We start from the raw sequence: 20565 nt of genomic DNA, 5'->3' as shown, positions 1-20565 counted from the left end.
GATCTCCTTCTTTCTTGCTGGCCGTTTTGTCACGACCATCAATAAGGCAACAGCAACGAATGTGTGGCGGTCTCCTCGGCGGCGTCATGCGATGCATTCGCATAGGAAGGGTGCGGCGTTGGTCGATAACACTATTTTTACAAACAGAAGGTTTATGTTCCCGGAAGAAAGCCGCTGCGTGCGGTCGGCGGTGCACTCAGGAGGGAAAGAGCGACGATGGTCTGTGCCACTGCAATCGCGACAAGGGCTCGTTCTTACCGTGACTGCGAAGGAAGGGCATAGCGTGAACGCGGTTGTGGCACTAGTTTCAGGAATAGAAGGCATTGCATGCGGCGGTAGTCAGCGGCACTAGATTTGGGAACAAAGGAGGCTGCGTATGGCGGTGGTCGATGACACTGGGTGGGGCGCGGACGTGGCTAGAGAGAGAGTTATAAAAGTTTGTGCGGTTATTTTTTTCATTATGTATTGTGAATGTGTGTGAGCATAAAATTAGATGGGATCTTTTGGGCAGAAATTATTTTTAATATGAAAGTGGAGATGTTTTGGTTGAATATTGATATTTGAAGTATATTACAGTATTTTGGAAATATTCAACACGCCTCCCCACGTGTTTCAACACTCCCCCGCTTGTTGACTAGAATGTTGTCACGTGTCCAACATGCTCTTCGTTGACTTTTAACCTACAAAATTCACCCACCTATAATTACACCAAATAATCATATTTCTAACAAAAATACTAATATTTTTTTCACATAAAAAAAAGTGGGTGTTTTTTTCCTTTTTAATTTTTGTTGAGACTTTTTTAAAATTCATATTTAAAAAAAATTAAAAAATTGATCAAATTAACTGCACGTATAGTTGGTTTCTAAACTTTCTATTTTCTATATTGTTAATTAAAAAATTGTTTATATAGCATTATTATTTAATTAGTGAATTAATAAACATTAACATTTATTAATTGGTATTTTATTTATTAAATATGTATAGCAAAAAAATTTGTTATATGTACATAAAAAATTTATCATCATGTATAAAATTATGTATTTACATTTTATAAATTTTTCAGTGTATTATTGTAAACAATTTAGTTATTCGTCAATTATATATTTGATTATTGTAGGTTGATTATTCTATTGATTAATTATTTAGTTGAAAAAATAGGCTTTTTTACTTAAATAAATGAAACATAAACCAATTTTACTTGATTCTTCTGAAACAAATTTTTAAACGTGTTTTCCCTCTTTCATATATTATGTAAATTGTCCTAGGGTGATAAGGATTATAAAATATGTTAAACATGGCACTATAGGATGATTTATGCATATATTGCATAGGAGAAAAAGCCATAAATCGTGCCAGGGTGCCCATGGTTACAACTTAAGTATAAATTGTCCCTCTCTGCCATGATTTATGTGATTTTGGGCTAAAGCACAAAGGCCTGCCACGATTAATCTGTTTTATAAACCTTAACAATTCTGGCACGATTTACGTTATCTTTGTTAAAAGTGATGGCAAGGAAGACACCACTCGTGCCGGGGGAGCACAGACACATGCAAGCAGTCAGACACAGCAGTACCCTTGACACTTTTCCACTTTGGACCTTGATGCAATGAACCAGACTGCATTTTTAGATCAACAGTACCCTACTATTCACGAAGACAGGCCTAGTATGATTGGGACAGACGAGTTTGAAATCGGGCAACAGTTTGAAACCAAAGATGAAGCTATGCTGACAATAATATTTATAATATCCGTCGTGGTGTAGAATATAAAGTGTTTGAGTCCGACCAATTAAAGTATCTTGGGAAGTGTGTTCAATTCAGGAATAGATGTAACTGGTTGATACATGTAACTATGAGGTAGAGGAAAGGCTACTGGGAAGTTAGAAAGTACAACGAAGCACATACATGTCTAGCAACTGAGATATCGATGGATCACAGGCAGCTCGATTATCATGTCATCTGTGCTTCAGTTCTATCGTTGATCATGGTGGATGCATCAGTCTCTGTTAAGGTATTACAGAATGCGATGTCATCAAAGTTTGGTTTCAAGCCTAGCTACAGGAAGGTTTGGATGGCCAAATAGAAGGCCCCTCAGATATATGGAGATTGGGAGGAGTCTTACAACCACATACCAAGGTGGATCATCGGGATTCCGTTGTATATGTCGGGCACTATAACGACGTTGCGCATTTCATCAGTGAGGGCAGGTAATATGGTGGATGGAACGAAGGTTTTCTATCATCGATTATTTTGGACGTTTCTTCCGTGTATTGAGACATTCAAATATTGCAAGCTACTGATATCCATTGATAGTACTCATTTATATGGGAAGTATGGAGGTACCCTGCTAATGGCTATTGCCCAAGATGGAAATTTGAACATTCTCCCAATAGCATTCGGGTTGCTCGAAGGCAAAAACACAAATTCGTAGAAGTTTTTCCTTAGTTATCTTCATCGGCATGTGACTCCACAGGTAGACATTTTAGTCATCTCTGACCGGCACAACGCCATCAAGGCTGCTCTACTTGCAGAAGACGGTGGGTGGCTCCCGCCAACTGCATACCGTGCATTCTGTGTACTACACATCGCGGCTAACTTTGTGCTATCCTTCAAGTCTAAGGATACCCGAAAGATCCTCGTGAATGCTGCATATGCAAAAACTGAGGAGGAGCATCAGTATTGCATAGATATCCCGCGGAAGAATGATCTTGCCATGGTTGATTGGTGTGACAGGATTGGATTGGAGTTATGGACACAATATCAGGATGGAGGCCGTCGATATAGGCATATGACGACTAACATTTCTGAGTGCATTAATGCTGCATTGAAAGGGACACGTAACCTACCGGTGGGTTCACTAGTTAAGTCAACATATGGGTGTTTGGTTGAGATCTTTGTGAGGAAAGGAAAGGAAGTCGAGTCGTAGCTTGGAGCTAGGCGAGAATTCTGTCAGACCCTTGTGAAGGGTATTGAGAAGAATCTACATGCGTCCAGGAATATGCGGGTAGATCTATATAACAGGGGAACTCTGCGTTTGTAGTTGAGGAGCTTGTGCCGACCGGGGGGAGAATTGCAATGAGTAGCTGTCAGGTTTCTTTATTCGCGCGCACATGCGACTGTGAATACTTTTAAGCCCTCCACTATCCATGTCGTCATATGCTTACAGCATGCTCATTTTGTAGATTATACTGGAGGTCTTACGTTGATGATGTGTACCACATCAGTACCGTGTTCAATGTTGACAAGATGGGTTTTTCTTCACCTATTCAAGAAGAGCTGTTGCCTGTATACGAGGGACCTCATGTGATCCCCGATCCCGGCATGATGCGAGCTACTGTTGGGAGACCTTGGAGTACTAGGATAAGGAATAGTATGGATGATACTGAGCCCGATCGACCGAAGAGATGGGGATGTGTAGGGCCCCAGATCATACTCGAAGAAACTGTTCACAATGCCCAGGTGCTTCCGGATCGCATGAAGGAAGCAACGCATAGCCGCCAGTTATTGACGCATTAGGTTATTACTATTTGTTATTGATCATGTGTTTTTATGTTGTGTTATTTCTTCTGTGTTTACGTTAGGTCGATATTATTGTTAAATTGGCCCAACTCTATGATATTTTGTATTATGTTATCTTATGTTATCGTTATTCGTCGTTGCACCTACTTGTGATACACATAAGATAAGATGCAACAAAACATACCATGTGCAACAAAATAATATCAAACAAAAGTCTAAAGATAGATAATAACCAACAAAAGTCTTAACATAAATATGCTACAACAAAAGTCTAAGGATAAATAAGTTATAACAAGAACCATGAGATACATAAGATCCAACAAAGTCTAAAGATGGGTAGGCTATAACAAAAGCTAGATAGATGTGATCCCAACAACTATACCATGTGTGATCCGGTGCCACACTTTGCCAGCTTGATGACGTGCTTCCTCCTTTGCGTGACTGGGACAAACGGATCAGGTGGCTGACTGATTGTTGTGGATGCCTTATCCGGTTGATAACCTGGTGGAAGTTATCTCTGTCCTCCGATGGCATATGCCAGAGTTTCTCCCAACACAAACATACCTCCCTAATAACCAATCGGCACTTCATTTATATCAACGTTCAGATCCATCGCAGCTCCCTCAAACTGTGGCCTGTAATCACCAGCTAGGATGCCAAACTGGGCAAAGTCTACAAAAAACTATGTACTAGCTTCAAAAACTTGCTCCATCTGGTTCGGGCTACCAAAGTCGAAAAACAAGGTCGACGCGTCAGCCTAGACGCCTCCACTCCCACCCTCAGCACAACAACATAATAAAGTGTCGTCAACCCCTCCGCTATCGGTACCACCATGAACCCCAGTAACATGTCCTCTATAACTACTACCACCTTCCCATCCCGATCCACCTCCACCATCACCCCCTCCCGCACTAGACCCACCACCACCATCACCCCCTCCCGCACTAGACCCACCACCACCACCACATCCTCCCCAAACAGCACCACCACCTCCTCCTCCCCACCCAGACCCACTCGCACCCCCCGCTACCACCCCAACCCCAACCGAACCCACTGCCACCATGACCCCAACCTCCTCGATGACCTTGACTGCCTGCACCACCACCCTCACCCTCGCCACCACCGTCACCATCGTCATGCTCTGGATCCTCATCCAACCCCAAAGCATCCTCGAATCCTCTTCCCATAGGCTGGATGTAACGAGTCCCAATGCGCTCACGATTCGCTCTTCGCCTATTGTCTGGCACGTTTGGTCCCTGTTGCCTAGCAGGTGCAGCCGCATGACCCCGAACAGGAGCATCTGCTGGGACCCTTACATGGCAAGGATCTATGAGTAGATGATCATGTGAAAGGAACCTTCGTGCTACACGAAACCACCAATCAAGATATTCAGCAGATGGACGAGGATCTGGAGCCAACTGAAAGGAAAGCACGCTCTGTCATCTCTGGTCCCAATACTAATGCCATGTGTTGAACACCTCTGAGAACCACCTCGTCGGTCCTTTGCCATCCTTCGATAACAAGAAGTCAATGTTGATGGCTGGATCTAGGATGTGCTGAACTCCTCCGAGCTGGAATAAAATCCTATCAACCTAGTGCTACTCAATTGATGCAAAGTATATCAAGACAGTGGTTGACTTCCATAAAAGCGTGTGGTCAGGCCTGAGGATATCAGATGGACTACTTGGATAACCTCAAGACTGTTGTATGGCATCCAAATGAACTGCAACATGGGAATCAATTAAAATTTACCGAGTTACATAAGTATATACATGCAAAGAAAATAGCAAATTAGACAATCAGGCTTACATCATCCCCACTCAGTCTGTCTAATTTGTGTTGGGTTGCAACTTGCAATGACTTGGGGACCCTTCTCGTCCGACGATGGCAGAAACCTACCCCACCTACGAGATACAAACAAGTGTATAACAGACATATTCTACATGAAAAGGTCAAACCTCGCGGCAAGTGGCCACAGAATGGCATAAACCCTATAATAGGCTTGAACATCAGAAAATGCCAAAAAATCCAAGACTGAAGCAGTGCTAATGGCCCAGCTAGGTTCTTTACATTCTGGTTAGTAACCCTGCACAGGCACCTGTACAACCAGGACAAGGTGGCCGAACCCCAGCTATACTTGTTGAGCCCATCGAGATCCGCAACATACGGAATCCAGCGTAAGTGAACCCTAGCACCAGACTTATCTGCGAAAAGCGCCGTGGACAACAACATCATAATGTAACCCCGTGCATAGATCTGTACCGTTGCTTCCGACGCATTGGCATGCAAGACTCTGAACTTGTTTTGGAACCAGCTAAAAGAAACTGTGAAGTTATCGATACAATCATCTGGTGGAAGTTCTCCGAATAGCTCTCCAAACCACACCCAGATAGGCTTCCCCCCTCCATCAACTGCTCGAAGTCACTGAGACACCCGCCCACCTCATGTCTGTCAATAAGGAGGCCAAATTGATATGCCACATCCTGTAGTGTTATCGTGCACTTCCCGAATGACGTATGGAATGTGTGCGTCTCAGGACGCCATCACTCTACGAATGCATTGATTAATGGCTCATCAAGCTTGAACCAACAATTATTTAACCTCGCAATATGCAGTAAATTGGCACGATCTAAGTACGGTAGTATGCGATCATGCAGGATCATCTTTTGTTGCCTACGAACACTCCGAACGCATTGAGTTAGCTGATAAAACCGAAATATCAGTGAAACAAATTAACCGGTCATTATACAAAAAAATTTGCTCAGTATAAAATGTTATCCAACAAGCTTCTGGAATAAAAAAGTATACATTATCTCTATTCATAAAAAATATCACACTTTAAGTAGCACAAGAAAACGATTATCACCATACTAACATCACAACCATAAAATTATCGACCACTTTATCCATGCATCATTAAAAATTTCAAACTCTAACATCTTTTAACCCAACCAAGAACCTACGAAATCATTAAATAGTAAAAATCACAAAATCCTTATTAAAAATATTATAACATGCATATTCAAACTACTATTCATCAACATATGAGTGTAGCCAAAATAGCCATGACATCAACCAACTCAACTAAGTTTACTGTTCAACGACTAACCTCATCGTCAATAAATCCAGTAACATGCGCAATACCATCAAGACGGTACATATCTCCGTGGTTAGCCGCCATTCTTCTCCTAAGACGGACACCTCCCACTCCGCCGCACAACCCACAGCTCTGTGCCTTAATATGCCGGACAATGGTAGATCTGGCCTCGCTGTCACCGCACCTCACCGGTGAACGCCCGAAGCCTCCGCTCACTGCCACCTCCTCCACCGGTTTGACCTACCTTCCTCCCAACCCTTCTCTCCCAAATATGGCCAAATGTGGTGGCTCCTCCCTCACTAACATTACTCGCCGCTGTGTGTTGAGGGAATGCCTCAAGTAATAACTCGTTGCAGCCACATTAGGGTTACTCTTCAAGCATTAATCGTCCCTGAGCCTTGAGGGTTACATTTCCGAACGTGAATCGTGCCAGACTACCTAGGGTCCGCTTTTGAACGTGAATCATGGCAGGCCTTTGTACTTTAGCCCAACTTCACGTGAATCATGGCAAGGGAGGGACGATTTATGTGTAACTGTAACCCCTCTTGCCTTGGCACGATTTATGACTTTTTGTCCTATGCAATACATGCATAAATCATCCTAGGGTGCCATGTTTAACATATTCTATAATCCTTATCACCTTAGGACGATTTACATAATATATGCAAGAGGGAAAACAAGTTTGAAAATTTGTTTTAGGGGAATCAAGTAAGTTGGTTTTTGTTTCATTTATTTAAGTAGAAAAGCCAAAAAAACATGTGATGAATATGACTAATATTTAATGTATATGGAATATTTTGTGATATAATAGTAAATATGAAATTAATTAAAACATTTTATACAATTTTTTAATTATATTCATTTTTCATAATTATTCATGTGTTAAATGTAAAAATAATTATTTTTATTGATATAATATTACGTAATTAAATGTATATATTACAATAAATCAAAATTAACTTCTTAATTAAAATAGATGAAAAATTGCCTTTTGTATTAACACGGAGCGAATTGTCACAATGAATTTTAGGATGTTATATTTCAACGGTATTTATATAGTATTTTAGAGTGTTTGAGAGTGTTTGAGAATATTCTTGATGGTTTTAAAATGTTCTATAATCTAAAATGTCTTGAAAGGTCACAGAAGACTCTAGAAGATTCTAGAGAATTCTGAAAAGTCATAAAATATTCTAAAAGACTAGAAGAGTATGGATATGTGTAAAAGTATGAAGAGTGATGTAGAATAATCTAAAAATATTTAGAAAAATATAATAGGTTAGATATTTATAATGAAGGCTTTGAACACTAGAGGTGTTCATGGATCAAATAATATCTATAAATTTGTGGTATTTATCCATATCAGATCTGCAATTTGCGGATATGATCCAATCTGCAAGATAATCAGATCGGATCGAATCTGATTCACAAGATGATCGGATCGGATTCGATTTGCATTTTAATCAGATCAGATAACACATATCACATCTATATTCGCAAATCTTCACTAAATAATAAATAAATAATATATATTATATTTATATTTTATTTAAATTAATAATATTATTGATATATGTTATATTATATTATTTTTTATTTAAAAAATAAAGAAAGAGTTTTATTAAATTAAAAAAGGTTTTATTGATTATTTTATAAAAATAAGATTTTTTAATATATATTTTTATTTTGTGTGGATCGAATTTGAATATAAAAAATGTAAATATTAAATCTAATTTTGATATAGATTGGATTAATATTTTAGTCATGTCTAATTCCTTGCGAATACTTTATTGAACACTAGATGAGTTGATTAGATTTTATCTTATGTTATGGGATATGGGTTATTTGTATCTGTTTTACTCAAATTTTTGTTCTATTGTTAACAACAAATAAATTAACAATTTTCGAGTTTTGTTTCACAATCTTAATTTAAGGAGTGGAAACGACTCTTTTTATGGGTATCTCAATGTCGCAACTGTAACGTCAAATCAATTTAAAAGGAATAAAAGTAACAAATAAACATGTAAATGCAATGTGTCGGTGGCAAAGTAAATTGCAGAAATTGAAACAAACAGGAAATTAAAAAGAAAATGAAAGAAGAAACATGAACGTAAAAGAGAAGAAAACATAAGAGTAGAGAAATTTTATTAATAAAAACTGAGAAAAAGCAAAGTACAAGTGTTTGAGTTCAGAGGAATTACTTAAGATTCCCAATTTTACTCTGTGATGCCAAGGGGCTGAGAGCGTTTTGGGTTTCTAAGTGTTTTCTAAGAAGAACTGAACTGATTACAACGTATTCCTAAAGCTCTATTTATAGACCAGCCTAATCTCAATGGACAGTTACTCTTTGTACACCACTTGCAGGAAATTTGAATTTCTTGTAGCTGTTTCCCGCACTTCTTGCTTGATGTTAATTTCAAAATTTAAATAAATAACTAACTATCAAATGATCTAACTTAATTTAAAATAGATATAAATATTATATATAGGAACATTACCAAATAACTAATTATTTCTTTTTATAATTTTTTTATAAAATAATATTTTGTCTAACAAGATGCCACCCAAGATTTCTCACTTGAAGATATGCAATGATTGAAAGTGAGAAAACTTAGTTGTTTATTGACATTTTTCTTATTTTTGACATTGAAAGTCAATTGACATTTTAGACACATCCACTTGACAGATTAAATGCCTACTAGTAATAGACTTAACGAAATTTCTAAGTCTATAAAATTTTTACATTAATAATTGAACTGTCAACGGGGTCTACTCTTTGTATGAAATTTTTAAGTGTGTCAAATGATATCTGTTCTAATTTCGGCACATTAAATGTGTATCAATTGACCTTTGTTTTGACATTTAATATTTCAATTAAGAGTTTTTTAACACACACTTTCATTGTTTTAATTGACACAATTTTCCTAACTTCAGAAGTAACAGAATCTTAACTTCATGAAGTCGTTTCTTTCATATGTTAAGCTCTAGGTGTCAATTAAATTTGATAAAATTTCTAATCCTATAAAATCTCCACACTAACATTCTAATAGTTTTGACTCCAAGCGCTAATAGACTCAACAGAATTTCTAAGTCAATTAGGCTTTTGTATTTATGAAGTACATACCCAAATGTCAATGAGAGATTATTTTTGTCCATTTCAATCTCTTTTTTTTTTGCACCAAAAAACCAAGAAAATTTCCTTCACTCACACTAAAAGCACATTTTAAGGGATTCATTTTCAATTTATGCTTTCTCGTTCTTTCAAATGCTTTTTTTTTAATTTTCTAGATGCTCTTTTTTAGCATTTGATTTGACAACCACATCGTCAACATAAATTTTCATAAAATTTTTAATAAAGTCATGAAAAATTTTATTCATCGCTCTTTGATAAGTTGCACCAGTATTTTTTAGCCCAAATGGTATCAGAACCCATTCAAAAATTCCTAAAGCACTTGGACACCTAAGTGCAGTTTTTGACACATCTTCCTCAGCTATGTATATTTGATTATAACCTGAATATCCATCTATAAAACTTAACATTTCATGACCAGCAGTAGAATCTATCAACATATCAGCTATAGGCATTGGATATTCATCTTTTGGTATTGTAGAATTTAAATCTCTAAAATCAATGCATACCCTTAATTTTCCATTCTTTTTCATGACAGGAACATTATTAGAAATCCAGTTGACATACCTTGTTGTTCTTATAAACTTAGCCTTAAGAAGTCATTCAATCTCTTCTTTAATTTTCTACACGACTTCAGGAGCAAATCTCCTTGGTGGCTGCTTGACAGGTTTAACATTGGCTTTCAATGGCAATTGATGTTATACTAATTCACGACTCAAGCCTGGCATCTCTGCATAATCCCATGCAAAATAGTCGCAATATTCCTTCAAAATCTCCACTATTTCTTTTTTGAAATCATCAGGCAGCATCTTGCTTACATATGTTGGTCTAGGATAATCACCATTACCAATATCTAATTCCTCCAAAGGATCCTGCACTTCAACCTTTTTTATAGTGTCAATATTATTTTTTTTCAAAACCTAAAGGACCATCATCATATATACAATCATAAGGTACACTGTCAATGCACCCTTCTCTGTCTGCCATATAGGCTGACAGCCGAGCCAGTTGGCTCGTCAAGCTCATCTAAGTTTCTTCTGAGGCCGTATCCGCCCCGGCCTTAGGGACCAAAATAAAACCATTCATATCTATTTTGCACATCTCAATATTTTCAGGATTAAATGCATTGGTGTCAACTGTCAGCGGCTTGACTCCAGGATTATACATCCTGAACTCCACATGCATCTCATCGTAGTAACAGGTACTATTGTCAGCAAGAACTTCTTCCACTCCTCCATCTTCGTTCCAGAAAATCAACTTTTGATGTAGAGTGGATGGAATAGCACCCATTCCATGAATCCCATCACGTCCCAAAAGCAAGTTAAAACCAACCTTAGAAGGAACAACCACAAATAGAGTTGGCCTATTGACAGAACCAACCTCAATTGACAGCAGAACCACACCTCTAACAGAAGAAGTCCTTCCATTAAAATCTGTTACCCCAAATGCTACTTTTAATCATATCATTTTCAATTTTTCCAAACCTTTCCATCATTCTTTCAAGCATTAGATTGGCAGCAGCTCCCCCGTCAACTAAAATCTTATTAACTATCCTTCCATCAACACGAGCCTTGATATCCAATGGACGCAAATGCTCCTTGTCATTTTCAGTAGGCTTCTCAAATAATCCTCCACCACACATATCGTCGTCTAGCAACAAGCATTCGCTTTCAGGAAAGACATCATAATAATCATCTTCTAATGACTCTACTTCCTGGACTTGACTATACTCCTCATGCAGTATTGACACCACAGATATAGGTTGCTTACCACCAAATATTGCTTCTAAGCTGTCATCAAAACCAGTGTCAAAATTATCAGTAATTAAATCTTCATCCTTTTCTCCATTGTTTTCAACCATCACCTTCTTCCCAGCAAGATTCTTCTTGACATTTTTATTGCAGTTAGGGTGATTAGAAGAATTTCCTGTTTCTACAGACTTGGCCATGGTTGGCAAAGGAAGAAAATCTACTCCGTGTCCCTTGTATGGATCCAAAGGAATATACTCAGGCATATTCTTTTTCTGCTCAAAAGTTGTAAAAAGAGAATATTTTGGAATATTTTGACAATTTGACCAAGGAGAATAATTAGGAACCTGCTGCATGTTAGGATTATAACAAGAATAAATTGGCTTTGAAGGAAGAGGTACATTTTTTGGAATATATATACTACCTCCGTCTTGTGCATGCACTACAAGAAAAATACCCATTCAGCCACACTTTTTTAAGCTACTTTTTATAAGAGAAAAAGATACACAATTGCGGTATCATTTAAAAAGTGTAGCCATAGGTATTATAGAAATCACTTATAAAGCGTAGCCGTAGATTGATATCTATGGGTTCACTTTTCGTATCAAAGAGAACGCTTTTAAAGAGTAACTTATTTATTATGTTTTGGGTGCGTTTTAAAAGAGATGCCTAATGTATGTAGGGCAAATTCTAACACTTGGCAAATTTTTTATTTCCCTTTCAGTTCCCTTCAGAAGAACACACGCACAGCCCACTTCGCGCACAACCAAACCCTCTTTCCTCCAGAAGCTCATCCTTTCGCCATTCTCATCACCTTCACGCATAACCTTCACCTTAGCCAACCCTTTCGCGCACAACACACCTAGTCACCCAGTCACCCCCACTTAGAAAAAATTTAACCTCACCCAGTCACCCTCACTCACGCGACATACACCATCATCCTCACTCCACACACACACACGAAAGAGGGAAGAAATCCGAAAGGGGGAGAACGGGAAGAAGAAGAGAAGAGAGGGAAGGTAGGAAAGGACGACACCGGCTAGGGCTCCGCCGCCGTCGTTGTCGAGCGCCAGAGAGAGAGAGAGAGCGCTCGAGGAAAAGAGAAAACGCGATGGAGGAGAGAAGAAGGGGGTGCTTCGTCGCCACTGAAGCTCCACCGCCACTGCTAGGGCTTGTTGCCATCGCCTTCTGCCATCGTCAGGCTGCTGTGCTGCCGCCAAGGAGGTCAAAGGGATGTCTCGCCGCCGTCGTGCTCTGTCGCCAAGCCGTTGTGTCGCCACTCATCACCATCATCGTATCCTCTGTCACCAGGTAAACATTCTCTGTTCTGTATCCTCCCTTTCTCGCTCATTCTCTAACTCGCTCTCACTTTTCAGTTCGAAGGTGGGTATGGTTTTGATAGTGATGATGAACTGCAACGTCTAATTAAGATAGAGAAAGTATGTATCAATTTTTAATTGGTTCTGTGAATTTTTGGGGGTTTTAGGTTCGAATTTTAGGTTTTCAATTAGTTTAACATCTTAAGGAAAAATTAGTGAAAAGAACAGGTTTCACACTGAAATATTTTGATTTACGTCTTGGTTCATACGCATTCCTTGAACATAGTGGTTGCTTTCAATTTCTTGCTTCAAGCTATATTCCTTTCTGATGCTTTTTTTGGTTATGTTTTCTTTGCTTTGGGTGTTTTACATGGAAATTTGATAACCAATTTAAATTCTCCTTAATCATATAAACTAGGAATTCATCTGAAAACTAAAGAAGCCTGGAACTTCTTCCTGTGATATCTTTATAGCCTTACTAATCAGGTGTGAGTTGCAGAAGGATCTAAATGTGGGTGTAGATGACTATTTTTATTCTTATTGTCATTACTAATTAGGTGATCTTTAGTTATTGTGCAATGTGCATGCATGATCATGAATATTTTTTTATTTTTAAATTGACTCATTTTTCTTTTTGCAGAGGCTCTCTAGGTATTTCCAGTCACACGATTTTGATGTTATTAGTGTCCTTTCTGCTAACATGATGAATCTCATATAGGTAATTAATATTGCTACAGAAAAAAAGCTTTGAGAATCTTTGTTCCAAGTGAACTGAGTTTTAGAACTTTTAGCAGATTAGTAGAAGTCTAGAAGACCTGATGTAGTTGGAATACTTTTGGTTTAGACTTTTCTCTATGAAATAAGGTGCTGGGTTTGCAGCATTGTGAATGTTATAAAATATAAAACTATCTTTGAGGAGCATTTTCACTACTAAGGTATGACTTGATTACTAGAAGAGTTGATACAGTTCAAATATGTCTAGTTTGATTGGACCAGAATTTTTTTATGTGTGTGTTTAGAGCAGGGATGATCTTATTGTTGCTGATTCTTTTGTTGTTGGTAGTACTGTCTTTTAAGTTGTGGAACAGGAAGAAAATGGTCATTTATTTACGTTTTCCTGGATGGAGAATGGAAGGAGAGGGTTTTTCAAGTCTTTGTGGGAGAAGATTTTGTTTGTTTGGGAATGGAAAATTTTGTTCTTCTGAAACTTCTATCTAGTGTCTATGCTTCATTTGTTTTCATATCTCACTGCTAGTTGGTTATGCTGAGCAAAGATGTTACAGGCCTTAGCTTTATGTTATTATCATCTCTAGTTTTCTTTCCTTGCTAATTCTTAAAAAACTGCTCTGCTTCATTAGTGCTTTTGATCACTCTTGCTGGTTTCATTAGTGAATTTAGTTTATTATGCATATTATTTTTTATTATAAGGCATATTATTAGTGCTTCTGATCACTCTTACTTATTTAATTTTTATTAGTGCTTCTGATCACTTTTGATTCCAAATTGATGATTCCATTGTTGATTTTATCAGAGGAAATATGAATTCAGAGGAAGCTGCACAAATTCTTAGAAGAACTACAAGGTCTTTAGCTTCATCTTCTGCACAAATTTCTGCTTCATCTTTAGTTAAGTTTTGTTTGCTTTCTATTTCTTTTTGGTCTTTAGTTTCATCCTATATTATTATTAGTTAACTGGTTTCAATTTCGTTCCTTGCGTTTGAATTTCTTCTCCAAAATCCCTTGTTGAATCATGGATAAGAGCATGTTAGCTGGTTTGGAATCACTTTTATAATAAATTAGAAATTTGCATTTTATATCCTAGTCAAAAATTTCAATCTCAGCATTTAAATCCAATCGTTATGGTGCTACATACTACATTATCTTGGATCAAAGGGTTTACAACTACTTATGGTGTAGATAAACAACAGTGAAGATGAAGAAACTTGCCATTTGCGTCACAATCAAATAGTTACCATTACATTAGGTGCCAACTATTCAAAATTGGCAAATTTATAGCAATGTATGAGAATGAGAGGAAGATACTTTCCATTGAAAATGTTGCTCCGTAATAGGGATATGCTGCAGGTGAGCTACGTTGTGTCTAAAGGGACGGACAGGGATCTACGTACAAAGTTCAAAGGCATTCGAGATCTTTGTGGTGAGCTTCATGTTCCTAAAATTCTAAGTTAGGGCAGCACAAATAGTTTCAAATCTTTGTGGTGCTTGTTCTGAAGTCATAGCCAAGTTCTCTGTTAAACCAATGTAACCATTTTGAATGTTGCATCTGGACGTTAAGGGAACAACATTTTTACTTAGAATGGTTAAAATTGAATTTTAATGTTTTTTTAGGATCCGGAATTGTTTATCTCAGCTGTACGCCAAAGACATCACTACTCTTGATGATAAACAAGAGCTTGATGAGGCTTTACAGCAGGAGGTAAGTTGGTAATTCAATTTTCGCACCTTTAGATATGAAATTATAATTTTCGCACTTAAAAGTAAATTGGTAATTCATATGCTACCTGATTGACTATTCTTAGATTTTATTTACTATTTCATATGGATATCTCATGTATTGTTTGGATTCCACCTTTGAAATCAGTAGAGAGATGACAGATCACAGGGAACAAAGTCATGTAAAAGTTTAAGAGAATCAGTTTCTATAGTTGAATCACCAATAAATTTTTATTATCATAATCTTTCTTGTTTTTCTTTTTAAACAATTTCTGCTTTTAATAGGTGGATGTTCGAAAGGATCTGATAAGAAATTTTGCAAACACGATTGATCTTGATCAGCTAGATATTTGATGGTGCAACTTATTGTGAAGCTGAATGTTTTCCTCAGAAGCAAGCAAGGCCCCATTTTTGTTGATGACATTTGGTTATGAAAGAACCACTGTTGTGCACAAGGGGAATGGTCATTTGTAATGGAGGAATTTGATTTATACCAAAATGACTTCTTTTTTTTTTTTCATTTTTTTTACATTGGAATGTAAATTTTCTTTTTGTTTAAATGTTTTCAGATTTTCTATCTTACAACAACCTGTAAACTTTAGAAGCTATAGGCTAAAGATGGTACATACTAGGGGTGTAATCGGCTCAGTTCGGTTCGGTTTTGGACCGAAAACCAACCGAACCGACCTGATCGGTTCTTCAAAGAGACCAACCGTTCGGTTAGCTGCAGTTTGAGCAACCGAACCGAACCGAACCGAACCAACAGCGGTTTGGTTCGGTCGGTTTTTTCGGTTTTTTTACACCTACTTATCTGAATTTAAAATGCCATAAAATAAAATTTAAAACCTTCAATAAACTAGAAAAACAAGAATTTATCACATCCAAATTCAATACAAATTCAACTTAATTAAACATAAAACAAAGACAATTAAAAATGTCTAGCAAAACAACAAGGTTAAAGGGTAAATATGTAAAAACAAGGTTTCTTAACCAATATTTCGGTTCGGTTCGGTTTGTATTGAGCCAACCAAAAACCAAACCGAACTGATCGGTTTAATTCGAAAAAAACAAAAAAATCGATTTTTTCGGTTTTCTTTTCGGTGGTTGTAAATTTCGGTTCGGTTTTGCGGTAAAATTCGGTCCGGTTCGGTAACTTACACCCCTAGTACATACAGATTCCAGATAACAGTGATGTTGTATACAAGATATGCATTATTTTCTGTGGCAACTATTTTCTGTTTTTCTGATTACTTTATAAAAGTTTTTCAATTATGAAAAAATATTTTTCTCGGTAAAAAAAAGTAGGTTTTTTGGATGGAGAAATATTTTTATTTTATAATATTTCACTAATTTAATTAAAAATATAGGATTATATAGTTATATTATTAAATATTAGGTTTTAATATATATATATATATATATATATATATATATATATATATACAGAAAATAAAAAAATAATGAGGGACCTAAGGTTACACTTATATACAGTAGCTATAGTATAATAAAAAAAAGAGGGACCTAAGGCTACGCTTATAAAAAGTAGCTATGATATACAATGTGGATATGCTTTACAAGTGATGCAGTAGCGTTGAAAAGCGTAGCCTATTCTGGAAGAATGAAAGCTGAAAAGCGTAGTCTTTGGTCCTGGAAAGCATCACCTGAAAAGCGTAGCCTATTCCCAAATGCCAAAAGCGTAGCCCTTGGTGCAAAAAAGCGTAGCCTTTGAGAATAGGCAACGGCCGAATAGGAATCACCCCAAAAAGCGTAGCCGTAGCCCAAAAAGCGTAGCCGTAGCCTAATGCATCATTTTTTTTCACTTTTGGCTACACTTTTCAAGTGTACCTGAATGGGTGTTTTTCTTGTAGTGATGATTCATGTTTCATAACTGAGACTCATAGTACCTAGGCTTAAAAGGTTTAGGCTGCACTCATTTGTTTTTTCCTCTTGCAAAAGCAGTAGGTTGATTCTGCACATTTCTCACATTCTGGACCCATTTATTGTTTGAGATTTTGGTGGGAGGAACTCTTGTCTTTTGAGAAAATCTATCAGGTCTTTCATCAATCATGACCACAGTCTTCATCTTCTGGTTGACAGGTTGTACTCCAGTGTTGTTGATGCACTTGTTCAAAGGAGTTTGACCGCCCAACTTTTGTTTTCTCTCGGCTATCTTCCGCTTTAGCTCGTTAGTTTCATTTTCTTTTTCAGCAATCTTCTTTCTCAACTCAGCCTTTTCTTTCTCTTCAACTTTGTACTTTTCAAACTCTTTTGCAGCTTCCTTGTCAAAAACAGCATTGCACTTTGGGCACATGGCGATGGTGCTGTCAGATTCTTTAATTCTCAACAAAAAATCTAACAGACCCTCACCAGGACGAGGATAATCTGGCTTCTTATCTTGCTCAAAGACTCTCAGGTCTTTATTTTCATCTTTAGCACTAACCATTGTGGCATCAACTTCTACCATGTTGACTGACAAATTGAATGGCTCGACATAATTTGAGTCAGCAGCAAATGGTTCAGTGTCCACCTTCAAAGTAGTTTTATCCTCAAACTTCAATCTTCCCTCCTCAATTGCCTTTTGTATCAAATCCCTGAAACGGACGCAATTGTTAGTGGTATGCGAAAATACCTGATGAAACTTACAAAATTTCTTATTCTTTATTTCATCAGCTGTAGGCATTTTTTTCCTTCAGGTAAAATAAGCTGCTTATCTTTCAATAAAACCTCAAATATTTGATCTGCCTTAGAAATATCAAAAGAATAAGTCTTATTTTCAACTTTAGAATAAGAAGAAATTTTTTCTTTTCCTTTAACAGGCTTCAAAGATTTGCATACATAAGGGGGACCCCAACACAATTCAGCAATATAAGCCTCTTTCTCATCTGAATCACTACTATCGGAAAAACAATCAACATATGCAACTTTTTTAGAACCTTTTTTAAAATTTTCTTTTTCTTTTTTAATTTGTTCTATTTGTCTTACTTTTTTAGCTAACTGGGAAAGATCTAAAGTATGTTGATTGACAAGTTTCTTCCTAACTCCAAATTCTAACCCATTCGTAGCCATTTTGACAACTTTAGATTCTGGAATTGGAGTAAAATATTTATTCCTCATGTTTCTAAACCGTGCCAAATAAGTGTCAATAGATTCTCCTTCTGCACGTTTGACAGAGAATAAATCTGTAAGACTAACTTTCAATTCACCTCGAAAAAATTGATCATGAAAATTTCTTTCTAATTGCGCCCAAGAATGAATAGAATTTGGTCTCAAGTTGGAGAACCATGTAAATGCATTTTTTGTTAAAGAAGAAGGAAAGTATCTCATCTTGAGATATTCATTAGAAGCTGCTTCCCCAATTTTAACAGTATATCGAGCAATATGTTCTACTGTAGACTCATTTTCTTCTCCAGAAAATTTTGTAAGAGATTTTAGAATTTTCCAACCCCTTGGGAGCTCTGCTTGTTGGACACATTCAGGAAAAGCAGACACAAAATATGGCCTATTTAAGCAACCAACATTAAATCCCAAACGGTTTAAAACTTATTCAACATTTCTTGCTAGATTATAATGCCCCCTAAGTTGTTTTGCCTAAGTGTTTCTAACATATCATCAGCATTTTGACCATGTCTAGGCATATGGACATCATAATTAGGAATTGCTCTACCGTTTTGATTGACATTATCAAATCTTAAACCCTAGTTGTCATTTTCTTCTAAATTTACCACATTAGCAATCCTATTGACTTGCCTATTTAATTGTTCAATTCTAGTGTTTGTGTTTTCTAAAAGAGGATTTAAAACTGTCACCATTTGATGAGTTAACATATTTACTAGATCATGGTGGCTTTCATCCATCCGTTGCCTAATATTTACTAAAGATCCCACAGTTTGACTAGGTTGATTAACAGGCATTGCTCTTGACATGTCAGGAAATACAGGTCTGGAATTTTCTACCCTAGTGACCGTGGATGTAGTAGAATTAGATGCACTGTTATTTCCTATATTAATAGAATGTGAAAAATTTTGTTGTGATACGTGTGAACCTGACGCCCCAGAAACAGGTACATTTGACATGCCATATGGATTTTGGTAAATAGGATTTTGAAAAGTTGAGTAGAGAGGCACAGGCAATCCTTGTGTCACCATGGAGGGGACATACCCGGGTGGCAAGCCATATGGCGGTCACCCCACGGTATTTATGTGAGTTGCATTTAACCCTGTATGGGCATGGCCAATACCATCATGCCTTACTGACATCAAGGTAGGCTCTGCGTTTGAAATCACAGGAGAATTCCCGGATTCATTTCCTCTAATCTCATCATTAGAAGTAGAAGAAGATGCTGCAGGAGTATTTGACATGTCAACTGACGCTGATTTCCTTGGCTCTGGATGCACGAACTTACTTACCACTGCGTAACCACATGCAAATTCAAAACTCTTGATTTTTCTTTTGACAAACTACAATCTATTGACAATGTCCCATCGGGCGTGCCAATTTGTTTTACTCAAATTTTTGTTCCATTGTTAACAACAAATAAATCAACAATTTTCGAGTTTTGTTTCACAATCTTAATTTAAGGAGCGAAAATGACTCCTTTTATGGGTATCTCAATGTCGCAACTGTAACGTCAAATAAATTTAAAAGGAATAAAAGTAACAAATAAACATGTAAATGCAAGATGCCGGTGGCAAAGTAAATTGCAGAAATTGAAACAAACAGGAAATTAAAAAGAAGATGAAAGAAGAAACATGAACGTAAAAGAGAAAAAAACATAAGAGTAGAGAAATTTTATTAATAAAAATGGAGAAAAAACAAAGTACAAGTGTTTGAGTTCAGAAGAATTACTTAAGATTCCCAATTTTACTCTGTGATGCCAAGGGGCTGAGAGCTTTTAGGTTTCTAAGCGTTTTACTGAACTGATTACAACGTATTCCTAAAGTTCTATTTATAGACAAGCCTAATCTCAATGGGCTTACTCTTTGTACACCACTTGCAGGAAATTTGAATTTCTTGTAGCTGTTTGCCGCACTTCTTACTTGATGTTAATTTCAAAATTTAAATAAATAACTAACTGTCAAATAATCTAATTTAATTTAAAATAGATATAAATATTATATATAGGAACATTACCAAATAACTAATTATTTCTTTTTATAATTTTTTTATAAAATAATATTTTGTCTAAGAGTATCAAATACGTTAAATGTTTTTTTCATTAAAGATTTCTTTTCTCTTATATTTTTGGTGTTTTTGGTTTTCTTGCTAGATAAAAGTAGTGAGTCGCCACGTTCGAGTGTGTC

At 36.8% G+C, this 20565-nt stretch overlaps 2 protein-coding genes across 11 annotated transcripts; one reads left to right on the top strand and one right to left on the bottom strand.

Annotated features, from left to right (window-relative positions):
* Window positions 1-4278: 4278 nt before the first annotated feature.
* On the bottom strand, window positions 4279-4803 carry LOC130945509 (glycine-rich protein DOT1-like). Its single transcript, XM_057874218.1, has one exon. The coding sequence runs from the start codon at window positions 4801-4803 to the stop codon at window positions 4279-4281; it is 525 nt and encodes a 174-aa protein (XP_057730201.1).
* Window positions 4804-12186: 7383 nt separating this feature from the next.
* Window positions 12187-16523, top strand: LOC130943740 (uncharacterized). 10 transcript variants are annotated; one of them, XR_009071883.1, is made up of 7 exons: window positions 12187-12804; window positions 12870-12932; window positions 13453-13530; window positions 14344-14394; window positions 14729-14969; window positions 15161-15248; window positions 15551-16513. XR_009071883.1 is itself a non-coding variant. In XM_057871743.1 (5 exons), exons 1-5 carry the CDS (start codon window positions 12605-12607, stop codon window positions 15570-15572), a joined length of 447 nt encoding a protein of 148 aa, XP_057727726.1. In that variant the 5' UTR covers window positions 12187-12604; the 3' UTR covers window positions 15573-16515. The 10 variants fall into 10 exon arrangements, 2 of the variants coding, with proteins under 2 accessions (XP_057727726.1, XP_057727727.1); XR_009071884.1 differs by lacking the exon at window positions 12870-12932 and having other exon boundaries at window positions 14344-14437; window positions 14884-14969; window positions 15551-16515; XR_009071885.1 differs by lacking the exon at window positions 12870-12932 and having other exon boundaries at window positions 14884-14969; window positions 15551-16514.
* Window positions 16524-20565: the final 4042 nt, after the last annotated feature.

This window comes from Arachis stenosperma, chromosome 8, assembly GCF_014773155.1.
Source record: "Arachis stenosperma cultivar V10309 chromosome 8, arast.V10309.gnm1.PFL2, whole genome shotgun sequence".
NCBI lineage: Eukaryota > Viridiplantae > Streptophyta > Magnoliopsida > Fabales > Fabaceae > Arachis > Arachis stenosperma.
Note: the sequence above shows the minus strand (reverse complement) of the source record. Positions and strands in the feature narration are given on the sequence as shown.

Excerpts from the sequence above, each read along its gene's own strand:
- LOC130945509 (XM_057874218.1), bottom strand. The coding sequence starts at position 4,803 with ATGCGGCTGCACCTGCTAGGCAACAGGGACCAAACGTGCCAGACAATA.
- LOC130943740 (XM_057871743.1), top strand. The coding sequence starts at position 12,605 with ATGGAGGAGAGAAGAAGGGGGTGCTTCGTCGCCACTGAAGCTCCACCG. Across the intron at positions 12,805-14,343 it reads ATCGTATCCTCTGTCACCAG|AGGAAATATGAATTCAGAGG; the intron begins GTAAACATTCTC and ends TGATTTTATCAG. Across the intron at positions 14,395-14,883 it reads ATTCTTAGAAGAACTACAAG|GGATATGCTGCAGGTGAGCT; the intron begins GTCTTTAGCTTC and ends GCTCCGTAATAG.